A 14517-nucleotide genomic window follows, 5' to 3' on the forward strand; every position below is an offset into this window, starting at 1 on the left:
TAAAGCTGTGCGGGGCTGCAAGAATACTGGCGGAACTGCATGCATGTCGAAACATAGCATTGGAGTTAAAAATTATCTTCCCAAATTAGCATAATGGGTCAGGAAAAAAATATAAAAGTAAGTATGGGCAAGTGCAAAGTGCAACATTTATACAACTAATTATTCTTATGCAAATTCAGGACAGGGAATACCAGGTTAGGCCAGATTTCTGTGTGTAGAAATCTAGGGGTTACTAATGATCTCAGACTGAACATGAGACAATAACATGTTTTGGGGGAAAAAAAGGAAAAAACCCACATCTTACAAGGAGTCTGACTTGCATTGCTAAGGCCTGAGCTGCATGTTTGTGGATAGCACTCTTCAAGACAGTTGTGGAGCAACAGAAAAGGGTCTAGGGAAAATTAGCAAGTAGGAAGTCCAGAAAATGGCATACATGAGGTTTGTGGGGAGCCAGGTATGATGATGTAGTTTAAAAAAAAGAAAGAGAACACTTGGTGGGAGATAAAGTTTTCAAGTGTCTAGAGAGCATCTGCAAAGACATAAGGAAGAGCTTGTTCTCTTTATCCATGATGAAAATAAAAGAGCATATAAATTGCCCTGAAGAAGAAAAATTTGGTTTGATTATCCTTCTACCACCAACTGAAGGCCATACAGGCTACCATAAGACATCTAAAATGGCACTAGATGCCCACGTGTCAGTAACTGAATTAAGCCCATAGCCAAATGATATCAAATCAGTGCTGTCTATGGAGCCTAAAGAGCTATTCAGCTCTTGAATACCTCTATTCTGTCAAGTGAATAGCTCTTAGGACACTATTCAGTTGCCTAAACATAGGTATCTTGTGCCTCTTGAGATGCTGTAGCTGTAGGTAACTGCTTAGCAGTTAGGCTGCTGTCCTGGAGTCTTACAGTCTTGTGTCCAATGTGCCATGCTAGTGCTTCAGTATTAATTGCTTAACTAGTATTAAGTTTACTCATCAGTAGCCTAAGGCATCTCAAATATCATTAGACACCTCTATACAGGCAATTCAATCACACCCTTAGAATCAGCTGGCTGTAAATCTGGATCTCCATGGTTTACGCTGAGAGCTTATGTGCCATCTGTGTGTAAATATCTGCATGCAAACACCTGAAGTTCAATGCCTAGACCTGTGAGCTGAATCTGTCCCCTAAATGTTTGTTATCCAGAAATGCTAGGAAACTGAACAGGAATGGGGATATGTAAAACATCTAAAAGCTTCAAGATGCTGAGCAGTCAGAGCCAGATTAGCAACCTGTTGGTAAGAGGAGGGTAGTCTTAAAAGATTTGAAAATTAATTATTTGCTGTATTCTGAAAGATCAATCTGTAAAGTACATTTCCAATTAGCCACAGAACCTTCCCAGAAGAACAGATTAAAATAAGAATTTTGTAACTGACCAGCTCTGTTATCTTGGTTCATATTTGGATAAAACAGCAAGAGACTAATTTAGCCTTGAAGCTAGATGTTTCAGCTTGGTAGCTTTTAATGAAATTGAAATAGAAACAAGTAATTACTTTTTACCAAGTGCCCAAATATATGAAAGAGGAATATTTTGAGCTCAGTTATTGATTAAGTATTTGTTTTCATGCCTGCATTCTCAATACTGTTGTTAGATTTACATACTTCAGGCCAAATTCTGTTCTTCCTGTACTATTTAAGTTAGCCCATAAACATCAAATGTTATATGAGATGGGAGGAAGGGTAACAAATCTGGTCCCTCAACAACAACGCTGTTCTTTAGGCAAAAACAAATTTTGATGGAATGTTAACAACCAGAATTTCCTGGTAATTAATCTCTAAATGTACTGAGCCTTAATTGACAAATCATTATCCAAGCACAATCAGGCAAGTAACAGTGTAATTGTTGAGCTCACCAAGAAATCCATTTTTATTAAATAAATTGCACAAGATGGTTCCTTCTTAGATAAATAAAGATCTGAACTTACAGTCTTTGTTCCATGCAGGTTAGGACCTATCCTTTTCACTGAGCTTTAGCCGTCTAGAAAAAGAAGGGAAAATAAGTAGGGGAAATAAGGAATGTTCCTTCCTTTAATTCTTTTTTTTTCCACAGGTTACTGTGGTCTGTTTGCTGGACGTGACATATTATAGCAGACTGCAGGCAGGGCAAATAGATCATCTGTGAAGGCATAAAAGTAATACAGATGAAAGCAATACAAACTTTTGTAGTCTCTGGGAAAGGTACCTAAAGGAGAAATCTTGCTGCATACTGTGAAAAAACAGGGCTAACAGTTTATGTTTCAGTTTCAACCTGAACTATTCAAAGACCAACTACTCCGAAATTTCTTGAGATCCAGACCTCCCAATAAAATTTGAGCTTGAAAAATGACCACAAAACAGGACAACATTCTGTTTACCTCTGCAAAACAGAGCAATGTGTCAACTCCAGTAAGTAGCTGTGATGCCAGCAAGACTTTTGGTTAGATTGTCCAGGAGCTACAGACCCTCAAAACCTGCCCTCAGACTTGCAAGGCAGGGATTCATTTTGCTCTGATTTAAGGTGAATATAATTTCAGTGCCTGTATATGAACTAAGTGTCTTAGTTGATGGGAATCTAGTCAATAAAGTCTGTGGAGTCTGGGGACAAATTCAGTCCACCAATGGGAGTCTATTTCAGGAGGAGATGGATAATTCTCTAGGTTTCATTTACTAGACTGACTAAATGAACCGACTCTCCCATAAATGTAATCGGAGCTTAGACACCTAGCTTGTGTATGCAGTTAAAGTGAGTTGCTTAATCAACTGCTATTTGAGACGTCATAGGGCAGCCCTGTTAGTCTCCAGCTTCTGATTGAAAAGATATAGGGGCTATGTCATATCCACCAGCTGCATGCTGGTATCTGAGATGTCATAGGGCATCTCAAAAGGAACAGTGCACCTTCAGATTCACAACTGAATCTCTCTCTTACAGTCCAACTCCAACTCTAGAGCAGGAAGACAGCCAGCACTGACAGCCCTGGCCATAGGTATGGTTCTTAGGGTTCTACCTTTTAGCTTCAGGGCAAAGAACCTGGTGCTTGAATCAACCTGATGTTGACATCTGTGGCCTTGAGACAATCCATCTGGAGAATCCACCTTTAAGGCCAGATCCCACTAGTTTCAGTAATTACCTTCTCTCATTAGACGGAGATGGTGATGAGGTAATGGATGATGGTCATGGGTGAAGCATTCAAGATAAATGTCTAAAGTTTGCTCTGTTACGCTGTTTCTCAGCTAAGGATTTCATTACTGAGTATTACTGACATAGACGACACATTCTCTCCGCTGTTAACACACGCCTCCTCCATCCACACCATTTTCCCTGCTTTAAAAATAGCAAAGTGCTCTCTTCTTTCTCTGAGGTTCCTCAATGTGTCCAGGGTCCTTGGCACTGAAGCAGCCCAAAAAGAGGCTTTGATTCAGTGATTCAGTTTCATTGAACCTTCTTGAATGGATCTCTCAGATTATTTATCAAAGAGTCAGTATTTTATGGGGGACTTTGCAGTCATCACCTCTATCAATCATATTCCACAGACACCCAGACCTGGACAGGGCTTTTGGAAGAGATTTATAGAGAATCATTTACGTGGGTATTGTATTATATGAAATTATTTTCCTCAACAGAACTTTAAAAATATTTCTTTCTGAAGAAAGTGCACTACTCTTACTGCAGAAAGGTGATCAAATCTGCTATATTTTTAATGTATTTCATGATGGCAGGGTATGCTCCTGCTTTGTTTACGTTGCCTGCAGACACAAGGCCATAGAAACTGTTTCATAAGAAGCTCAATGAAAAACTAAAGCTTTGTAAGCAAAAAAGCAGGCATAGTTTCAAAGAGAAAATTTGTCTTTTGAAATTAAACATTGGTCATTGGAAAATGAGGATTCTAAGCAAGCTAAATTCTAAATGGTTCTTTGCTGAAAATTATGTTGACTGCTTTAGACAGCAGAAAACCTTGGTCTGATTTTCATGATGAAATAAATTCTTCTGACTCTTCCAATAATCTTCTATTGGTGAAGCCAGAAGACATTTCATCCTGGAAAAAATTATTACTGTTTGAAGTAATCACAGCAATCAAATACATCTACCAGAGATTTCTTTTTCCAGTGATAGTTTGATAGTTTGAGATATTTTGAGATAGTTTGAGATTATTTGGTAAAAGAGTTAAGGGTAGTTGCATTAAGTTTGATACTACCTGGGTGCTTCTGCTACCTGGAAATGGTGTAGCATTTTTTTCTGCGATATGACTCAAAGTATACCTAACTAGCAACAATGCGATGAAAAGAAATCTGCATTTTTCTATTCCTTCTTTCACCTTCTTTCTCAGGAAATCCATCATTCTTGTGCATTTGTGCAAGTATAATTTCTTATGCTCATCTGCAAACATATGAACATAATTTAAAGGGAAGTTTGTAATTTTTTCTTTGTTTCTAGATGTAATCTTTCATATCTTGCACATATTTGCATTAGAATGGTTGGGATGGGATCTAGCATCTAGTTGGGCCCTCAGTGTGTTCAGATATGTTTTTTAAGAGGTCTATAACTAGAGCTTTAGGTGAGCTATTAGAAGTATCATAACTAAGACTAATAATGCAAACATTGAAAGCATGGAACTAATATTGTGTGAAGGACTACCTTTTTCTTGTACAGCTGTACTCACATTTATCCATCTTTGCATTCGGTGAAAGAAGTAATGATTTTTCAACTGTTTTAGATTTCTAAATACATAAAATATATTCAGTAATATTAACACCAACTTTGAAATAAACCAGTTTTAAGTTAAATAATAAAATGTTTTGTTTGAAACATTTACATTGAGGTTATTAATTTTGTCATTATTTATTTGCTCCAATTACAACAATTCATTATTCCTATATATATACTCTCTATATGTATACACACACACAAAAATTCATCTTTTTTTTGCTTAAAATATTTTTGGAATAAAAATTCTGTCCAGCTGTAATTGAGTTAGAGGCCTTTGGATCTGCTCTGAAGGCTTTTCCTCACTGGGTTTCATTACAATTTATTTTTGACACCACAGGTAGCTTGTTTCTCATAGTTCAGATGTAATTAAGAAGTGCCATCTCATGAACTACTCTTCCATGTAAATATAAAACTATGCACATTAGTAATCCTCTCAATATAAATACATAAAACTGTGTATTTGAATAAGCATTTTGCATGGAGACCTAAGCATCTGTTTTGAAAAACTAACCGGTGCTTACCCATCTGTTCACTAATCTAGAATAAGTTACTCTCTCTTTTCTTCCCAAATATTAATTGCTTGAATATTACTATATCCACTGCAAGGTTTCTTTTAATACCAACCAGTAATACAGTGAAGGCGTTTTCCCTACTGTTCTGCAGATGTCATAGTACCCCATAAAATGTGCATGCTGTAGTTTCTACGGAAACTGAAGACAAGTATCTCCAACTGTCTTTTCTTCAGTATAAATAACCCTGTTTTCCCTTCCTTTTCTTCAGGTGCCTATCCAAGACTCTCACTGAGCTTCAGGTTGAAGAGAAATATTGGATACTTTATTCTTCAAACCTACATGCCCTCCATACTGATTACCATTTTATCATGGGTGTCATTCTGGATCAATTATGATGCATCAGCAGCAAGAGTTGCCCTTGGTATGTGCTGAGAATGAGTGGGACATTAAAATGTTAGACTGAATGTAGCCTTCGGAGGTTGTTAAAGACTGCAATATGATGTCAGTATTTTGGTATTCCAAAATCATTTACGTCAAAATCATGTCATCCAGTATTGCCTCAAAACTGATGAGTTTTCCCCTCCATGCAAGAGTTTAGCTAAATGTCTGACATGAGCTGCTCTTATGGGTCCCAGCCTTGTTTTTATCAAAGTTAATGTTGTTGTCAGTAGCTTCAATGAGGGGACCAGCTCCAGAATCATACTCCAAGGGCTTAAGCGTGGGCTTTTAGTTCAGTTCATGGTGAGAAGACAAGTGTGGCTCCAAGCCTCTACCTGAGGTCCTGCCTGCTTTAAATGACAGTGGCAGGAACAGACCTCAAGAACCATGTGCTAGTTCCAAGTGCAGGGGCACATCAGCTATGGACCATGACATTCCACCTAACCCTCAGAATGCACGATATACCAAGAGCATTTTTATGACAGTTTAAAGTGCCATTTACCTCATGGCAAAAAAACATGTATTTGACACAGGTTGGTGATTGCTGTCCAAGGCCTTTTCAGATCAAAGTATCCTTTAGATAAGGGAAGGTGGCTTCAAAATATTTCACAGGAAATATTTCATCTATTAAGAAGCATACTCAGGGATAGCAATAGACAAGGAGGATTAAATGGATCCATAAATCCTTCTGACTACTGCTGCCTCTCATATCATCCCAAATCCTGTCTTCATCATGTACTTCCCAACAGCATTTAGCTTCCTCCCCAAAACTTGACAGTAAGCCTACACTGTATAGCTTCCTGCTATGCTCTCTTCTCTTCTTAAAACAGGAACATATTCCCTAGTTCCTTTGTTCTTCTGATATTTACCACAGCAAACCATGACTCCAACCTGTGCCCATATGATTCCCCATCTCTGTACCTGGTACCTCCCAAGGTCCCACATACCAAAGCATGGTGGGCAGCTACAGCTATACATTTGTGCAGTATCATATTACGTCCTAGCATCTGAACTTGCATAACTGAAGATATTGTAGATTAACTGCAGTTACTGTACAGTAATTCTGCAGGTATTGTGGATTAGCTGATGCATATGGCATGACACAGTCCAGCGTCACCACTCAGCAGCTAGGGCATGTTCAGCACATTGCAGCTAAGTAGCAGCTTAATGGGAGGTGGCATGAAGAATCCAAACAGTTCTGATGTATTCATAAATTAATTACTGGATCCAGATCCACCCTGGAGACATTTGACCGAATGAAGGGAACACTTCAAAAACATCAGTCAGCATCTAGATTTTTACATGCCAGCCAGGACTGCAGAGAACAGATGGCTAGACAGAAGTTACCAAACCCCGTGACATTCCATGCCCTTCTATAATGGGTTCACACAGTTTTTCCTTGTTTAAGGAATAAGACTCTCTCACGTGGCCTGTTTCTGTGTAGCAGAAGTTCATCAAGTACTGTACTGTGATAACACAAATATTAGAACAAAAGTCAGAGAGTACATTCAAAGCAAGCTCAGGAGCCCAGATGCTCTATTTCCAATTGAAAAAAATTCCTTTTGAGAGGAAGAAAATCTATCTAGAAGGTTCTTCTGTGAAAACAATTCATGCCTTGGTGATTATGTCTGTGTTGTTTGTATAGTAAAGCTCAGTATCATAGGTCTAATCCTGTGCTCCTTTGTATACACCTCTTATGAGTCTGAAGCTGATATGAAATGGTATCAAAGTTGACTGGCTCTGAAAAGCACAGTACAGAGGAGGATAATGCCTGCTGGCTTAGGTATTTGTTAGAGGAAGAATCCCCTGTGCAGTCCTTAGGAACATGGAGACAAGCTTTTACTGTACCTCTGCAGGAAGTTTGTGTTCTCTGAAAGAGCCCGATTTTAGTTCATTCACTTCCATGTTTTGCTCTCGTCCCTGATCCCTCACTGCACATGATGTCTGTGGTCCCCCCTGTGCTGACCCAAGTAGTTCCCTCAACAGAGAAACCCAGGCATGGAGCAAAGGCCAGCTCATTCCAGAGACTATGTGCTATGGACACTGCAGACAGAGGCTGATATAGGGCTGATCTCAAGAGAAATATTAAAAACCATCGTTCTGTTCAAAACTGAGATGTTGCTAGTTAGCCCTAGAAGTTCCTAAATTTAGTCCTTTGAGCAAGGAGCAAAATAATCTCAAGAGTTCTGACTCTTGGAAAGGACTGTAATCATAAGATTATCCTATTTTTATATGATAGGTGAGTGTCACCTTCTCCTCCAGCTGTGCTTTAAAATAAATTATTGATCCTTTGCCTGCAGGATGTCAGGATCTCCCAGAGGATGTATTTCTTTTGGTTAGTGATAACCACCTTTCTATTCAGTGTTTAATCTTATGGATCACCAAGAGAGCCACCAAACTCTCCCTGTGTGGTGTTTAAGGTCTTCTCTCTGGAATCTAGATTACAGCCTGGGAACAGGCACCAAAAATGTAGGCACCATAACCTTCACTGGGCAGTCTTCTAAGCCCTGTGTTGACCTACTAGCATCTGTGGAGTGATAGTGAGATGCCGAGGGTGTGTTAAAAGGAATCTGTGGGATTTCTGATACAAGAAACAATTGGATCTTAGCTAATTCATTGAATCCCTTATGGGAAGCAGCAGCAGGTAATCCTACAAGGAAAGGCACTAATTCAGGCTAGCGAAATCCCTTGGGCTGCAAACATATGATAGGGTTTGCTGCAGTTCTCCACCCTTCTTACCCCTGTTCCCTATGCTCGCATGGAGCTTTTCTAGAGACTTTGTCAAAGTTTCTCTAGGTAAAAAAAAATGTGAGCTATACTCCTTATTTACTGCAGAGCTGGGTGAGTTATACCCAATAAAATTTTTAAATAAGCTTGTGCTCTGGATGTCTCTGCTTTATTTCAAGACGCGAAACGTCTGACATCAACACACACTTGTTTCACAGTTCAGAGAAAAAGCACTGAAAACTGTACGACGCTGACCTACTAAATATACAAAATATCTGTTACAGAACCTCATAGGCTACTATTACAGTTCCCTGGGATGACACTGTTTACACCGACAGCTTGATTTTGAGTTATACTGTCTTTATTTCTGTCTCTTCAGGTAAAAGGTGTGTTTTATAATATGCCAGCAGTTTTCTTTCATTCTTTATTTTTGTTCTGCCTGCATTTTACTGACTACTAACAAACTGATGGTATAATTAAGGAATCAGAGAAAATAGTAATGGAGGGGACCCCTATTAAAGTGGCTTGCCTCTTTTACCATCATAGACTTATTCCACAAATTTGTGTTTTCAGCCACCTGTGATTTGCGATTCTCATAAAATTTCCAGCAGAGATACAGACCCTGCAGTTTATTATGAACTCAAGCAGACTGACAATAAATTTGCTTTTCTTACCAGCTTTTCAAAACACTGCTCTGTAATATATTTTCAGGTGCTATATCCATCTCTAGGTAAATAAATGAGGGTTTGACATACCTTATAGATTTTCTAGGTACTTGATTAGTGCCCAGTAGATCACAATAAAAATGCTGCTCTCCTTCCTTGGCTTTTTCTTTCCACAAATGCACAAACCTGTCTGCCTCTCACTGGTCATCTCGCTTTTTCCTATGTAGAGATTAGACTGTTGCTCTAAAATGCTCAAATCCCTCTTCTATATTGTCCTTTTTTGAAATAGGTGTCTAAAACAAATGGGATGAACTGTTCTAGAAAGGTCCCGGTCTCTCTCCACGCACTACAGGGTGGCCTACAGGACTAACTTCAACCAACTGCTTAACTCCTAGAAATTTAAAACTGCATGAGAAGAATCTTTCAGCATCTATATGAATGCTCTGCCTTAATATGTGCACACAGTTTTATCTATCCAGACCACCAATTAGTTCTGTCACTTTTTATAAACCTCTCTGCAATGTGTTAAGCAGCACCGTGCTGGAAGAGCACACCTTTAAATGCTTGGCAGACTGTTTGCCTTTCTGTCACAGATCAGTTTGGTCTTCATGGAGATCTTCAGCACAGCTGCACTGGCTTCCATGAAGCTACATTAACTCATGGCAGTGGTGCCAGGCTCCCTTGTTAGCTGTTCCCCCTGATCATATGAAGGAAGTAACGTAACAGAGTAATAATTCATCAAGTTTTAATTTTACTTTCTTTTGCAGTGACGTCACCTGAGAGATATCTTCACACTGACAAGGCAATTTTGCCAAAAATGAAAACAAAATTGATGCATGATCTGCTTGGAGTTATAAGATATGTGCTTTTTTTTTTCCCTTGTGTAGGAATTACAACTGTGCTGACTATGACTACAATCAACACTCATCTGCGAGAGACTTTGCCTAAAATTCCATATGTTAAAGCCATTGACATGTATCTTATGGGCTGCTTTGTATTTGTCTTCTTGGCCTTACTTGAATACGCCTTTGTCAACTACATTTTCTTTGGAAAAGGCCCTCAAAGGCAGAAGAAACTTGCAGAAAGAACAGCAAAGGCAAACAATGATCGCTCAAAGTTTGAAGGCAGCCGGGTAGGACTCTTTAATCTATATATAGTCTTTCTTTTCTTTTATTTGAAAAACTGTATGAAGCAAACAAACAAAAAGCTTGTGTAAAAACAGCACCAACATCTCCTTTTTGTGGACAAGCTTTGGCATTTTTATATTCAAGAACCTACATAGAAGAATATATTTAGGCATGCAGAAATTGAAGTGAGTATGAGCTGTATGACAAGTAACTGTAAGAAGAAGGAAACAATGGGAGCGCAGCTAGCTAGAAAATAAAGGCTGAGATCTACAAAGACATTTATTTGTCTAAATCCAATATAATTTCTTTGTTATTTTGTTTAAGTATCTATGTAAGGGAATCCTGGATCTGAGCATACTTTTTCTCACTTCACTTAGAGCAGACACGTTTAGAATGGGAGAGAACAGATAAGGATTAGTTCTGTCATGCTAATTAATTGGCCAGCATAGCTGAATCGCTGTGTGTGGCATCATCATCTGCTGCTGTTTAGGACAAGCAGAAAATTATGATTCCAAGAGAAACTTTCAAATTGATTTCTGAAGCACGGTATTGGCATGGTGTGTGCTGATTACATTCCAGCCTGTTTCCTTGCTTGGAGTATTACTTCATCCAATGAATACCTCTTTTTTTCACCCCTTTGGAAGAAAAATTCAAGGTATTCAACACTATATGATATCAGCAAACCATAACAGATTGAATAGAACATCTTTTTTGCCTAAAATACTCCCAGTGAGGCTTTTTCATTCTGTTCTGTTGAGTAAGACTATTTTTTTTCTATCAGCTATAATCAGGAGAGTTCACAGTGGTGAAACTAGTACCGGTGTATTAAATACCAGTATCATAAAAATAAGTTCAAGTTGGTTTTTTTGATCGCAATGATTCTGTCTGCTATAGTAAATGTAATGCACACCTAATGGTGTTGATGAGAAGCTCGACGTGAGCCGGTGATGTGCACTGGCAGCCCAGAAAGCCAACCACATCCTGGGCTGCATCAAAAGAAGCATGGCCAGCAGGTCAAGGGAGGTGACTCTGCCCCTCTACTATGCTCCTGTGAGACCCCACCTGGAGTACTGTGTCCAAATCTGGAGTCCTCAGCACAGGAAGGACATGGACCTGTTGGAATGGGTCTAGCGAAGGACCATGAAAATGATCAGAGGGCTGGAGCACCTCCCCTATGAAGACAGACTGAGGGAGTTGGGGTTGTTCAGCCTGGAGAGGAGGAGGGTCTGGGGAGACCTTATAGCGGTCTTCCAGTACTTAAACAGTTCCTGCAGGAAAGATGGGGAGGGACTCTATCAGGGAGTGTACCGATAGGACAAGGGGTAATGGTTTTAAACTGAAAGAGGGGAGATTTATATTAGATATTAGGAAGAAATTCTTTACTGTGAGGGTGGTGAGACACTGGAACGTGTTGCCCAGAGAAGTTGTGGATGCCCCATCCTTGGAAGTGTTCAAGGCCAGGCTGGATGGGGTTTTGAGCAACCTGCTCTAGTGGGAGGTGTCCCTGCCCATGGCAGGGGGCTGGAACTAGATGATCTTTAAGGTCCCAAGTGCCGGGTCCTGCACTTGGGTCACAACAACCCCATGCAGCGCTACAGGCTTGTGGCTGGAGAGCTGCCTGGCAGAAAAGGACCTGGGGGTGTTGGTCGACTGTCAGCTGAACATGAGCCAGCAGTGTGCCCAGGTGGCCAAAAAGGCCAACAGCATCCTGGCCTGTATCAAGAACAGTGTGGTGAGTAGGACCCGAGAGGTGATCGTCCCCCTGTACTCGGCACTGGTGAGACCCCACCTTGAGTACTGTGTCCAGTTTTGGGCCCCCTACCACAGGAAAGACATTGAGGTGCTGGAGCAGGTCCAGAGAAGGGCAACGAAGCTGGTGAGGGGTCTGGAGCACAAGTCTTACGAAGAGAGGCTGAGGGAACTGGGGTTGTTCAGTCTGGGGAAGAGGAGACTGAGGGGAGACCTTATTGCTCTCTACAAGTACCTGAAAGGAGGCTGTAGAGAGGCGGGGGTCGGTCTCTTCTCCCAAGTTACAGATGATAGGACAAGGGGTAATGGCCTCAAGTTACGCCAGGGGAAGTTCAGGTTAGATATTAGGAAATATTTCTTTACTGAAAGGGTTATCAGGCATTGGAATGGGCTGCCCAGGGAGGTGGTTGAGGCACCATCCCTGGAGGTATTCAAGAGAGGAGTTGACATGGTGCTCGGGGATATGGATTAGTGTTGGGTGGTGTGGTGGTGTGTGTGTGGGTTGTGTGTGGTGTGGTGTGTGTGGGTTTTTTTTTTTTTTTTGGTTGTTTTTTTTTTTTTTTTCAGTGGTTGGACTAGATGATCTTAAAGGGTCCCTTCCAACCTAGGTGATTCTGTGATTCTGTCCCATCCAACTCAAACAATTCTATTATTCTAATAATAATTCTTTGGAATAATTTTTGAACCAATAAACTCGTTTTTGTCCATTATGAAACCAAATTCTCATCACAGTTGGCAGTAGAACTAAGGACTTAGGACTAAGTTAACAGGAAGAATGAATTCCTGGAAAAATAAGTAGTTATAGTAATAATAATAATAAAAAAAAACAGATGGGAAAAAAAAGAGTACCACAACTGAAAGTAATGGAGAAGATTTTAGCTGCAAGCAGGTAAGGCAGATGTTCTCCCAAAGGAAACCATCTGGTGAATCTCATCCATTTAAATGATTTACATAATTCAGTACAAGTCTTGCTAATGGGCTCAATAGCACCCTGTGCCTGACTCTTCTTCTATCTTGACATCAATTGGTCTACATTGTCAAAAGAAGCATATGTACCTTAACTAATGAAAATGAGGAGTTTTCATTGTGTAATTTTTATAGCTCAGATCTGATCATACAATATATTAATCTTTTTTTCTCACTTTTGACTTATAACCTTTCCTTTTCTTTATGGACCATCTGAAGCAAATATCATGGACCGTTCTGACTTTTCTGCTGGTTTAATATACATCATGTGTGAATGAAATTGGGATATAAATTCAGCACACCAGAGCTGAAAGAAGAGTGTGTGTTGGAGTCCCAGCTGTAAAAGGGAGCTCTGTATGCTTTGTAGAAATGCATATGCTCATACTGACTGTGAATATTTGCTGTTCAAATGACATAGGATAAATAATGAGGCATGGTTCCATTCTGTGTGGAAAACATTTTGTCTCCAGGCCTCACTGGTGAAGTCAACAGAGCCCTGTTGCAGTCACTGGATTCAGTGCACTCGGAGAAGTGGTGCCAGCATACAACAGTGAAAGACAGGGAAATTTAGGTAGAGCTGGTCAGAAATCTTCCTTTGAAACAAAGCATAGACAGAAAATGCAGATTTGTTTGATGTAGAATGTCAAATCTGAATTTCTGATTTGAGAAACACTGGCAAATGCAAAGCAGAGGGGACTACTCAGAGCAAGTAAGAGGTCCCATTGCTTTCAGGATGAGCAACTTGAGGAAAATACGTCTAGTATACCTACTTTGAACAAAGTTCAACAGGGCAGTTTCAAGACCTGATGAGTTGCATCCCAGAGTCCTGAGGAACTGGCTGATGTAGTTGTCAAGCTATTCTCCATGATATTTGAAAAGTTATGGCAGTCAGGTGAAGTCCCTGGTGACTGGAAAAGCGGAAACATTGCACCAATTTTTAAAAAGGGTAGAAAGGAGGACCCTAGGAACTACTGACCTGTCAGCCTCACCTCTGTGCTTTGGAAGACTGTGGCACAGATCCTCCTAGAAGCCGTGCTAAGGCACATGGAGGACAGGGAGGTGATTTGAGACAGCTAGCATGGCTTCACCAAGGGCAAGTCCTGCTTGACCAACCTAGTGGCCTTCTGTGATGGAATGACTGCATCAGTGGGCAAGCCAAGAGAGGGTGTCATCTATCTAGACTTCTGTAAGGCCTTTGACACAGTCTCCCCCAACATCCTTCTCTCTAAATTGGAGAGAGAGGATTTGATGGGTGGACTGTTCGGTAGATGAGGAATTGTTTGGGTGGTCACATCCAGAGAGTAGTGGTCAATGGCAAAATGGCGAAATGGAGGTCGGTGACAAGATGTGCCCCTTAGGGGTCTGTACTAGGACCAGCACTGTTCAATATCTTCATTAATGACCTACACAGTGGGATTGAGTGCACCCTCAGCAAGTCTCTGGACAACACCAAGCCTGAGGAATGGGATGCCATCCGGAGGGACCTGGACAAGCCTGAGAAGTGGGTCTGCACAAACCTCATGATTTTCAACATTTGCTTGCTTCTTGCTTTAGAACTGGGACTTAGGGGCTGGATATCCTGGGAGAGGCTCACAAACTCCAGAGCA

At 40.4% G+C, this 14517-nt stretch overlaps 1 protein-coding gene across 3 annotated transcripts in view; it reads left to right on the forward strand.

Moving 5' to 3' along the window:
• Nucleotides 1-14517, forward strand: part of GABRB3 (gamma-aminobutyric acid type A receptor subunit beta3) — a 196075-nt gene that overhangs the window by 172791 nt on the left and 8767 nt on the right. For all 3 annotated transcript variants that reach the window (XM_074147361.1, XM_074147369.1, XM_074147379.1), the window contains 2 exons: nucleotides 5507-5659; nucleotides 9956-10200. In XM_074147361.1, coding sequence (XP_074003462.1) covers nucleotides 5507-5659; nucleotides 9956-10200 — 398 coding nt within the window. The remainder of the gene's footprint in view (nucleotides 1-5506; nucleotides 5660-9955; nucleotides 10201-14517) is intronic.

Source organism: Numenius arquata, chromosome 1 (genome assembly GCF_964106895.1).
Source record: "Numenius arquata chromosome 1, bNumArq3.hap1.1, whole genome shotgun sequence".
In the NCBI taxonomy this organism is placed as follows: domain Eukaryota; kingdom Metazoa; phylum Chordata; class Aves; order Charadriiformes; family Scolopacidae; genus Numenius; species Numenius arquata.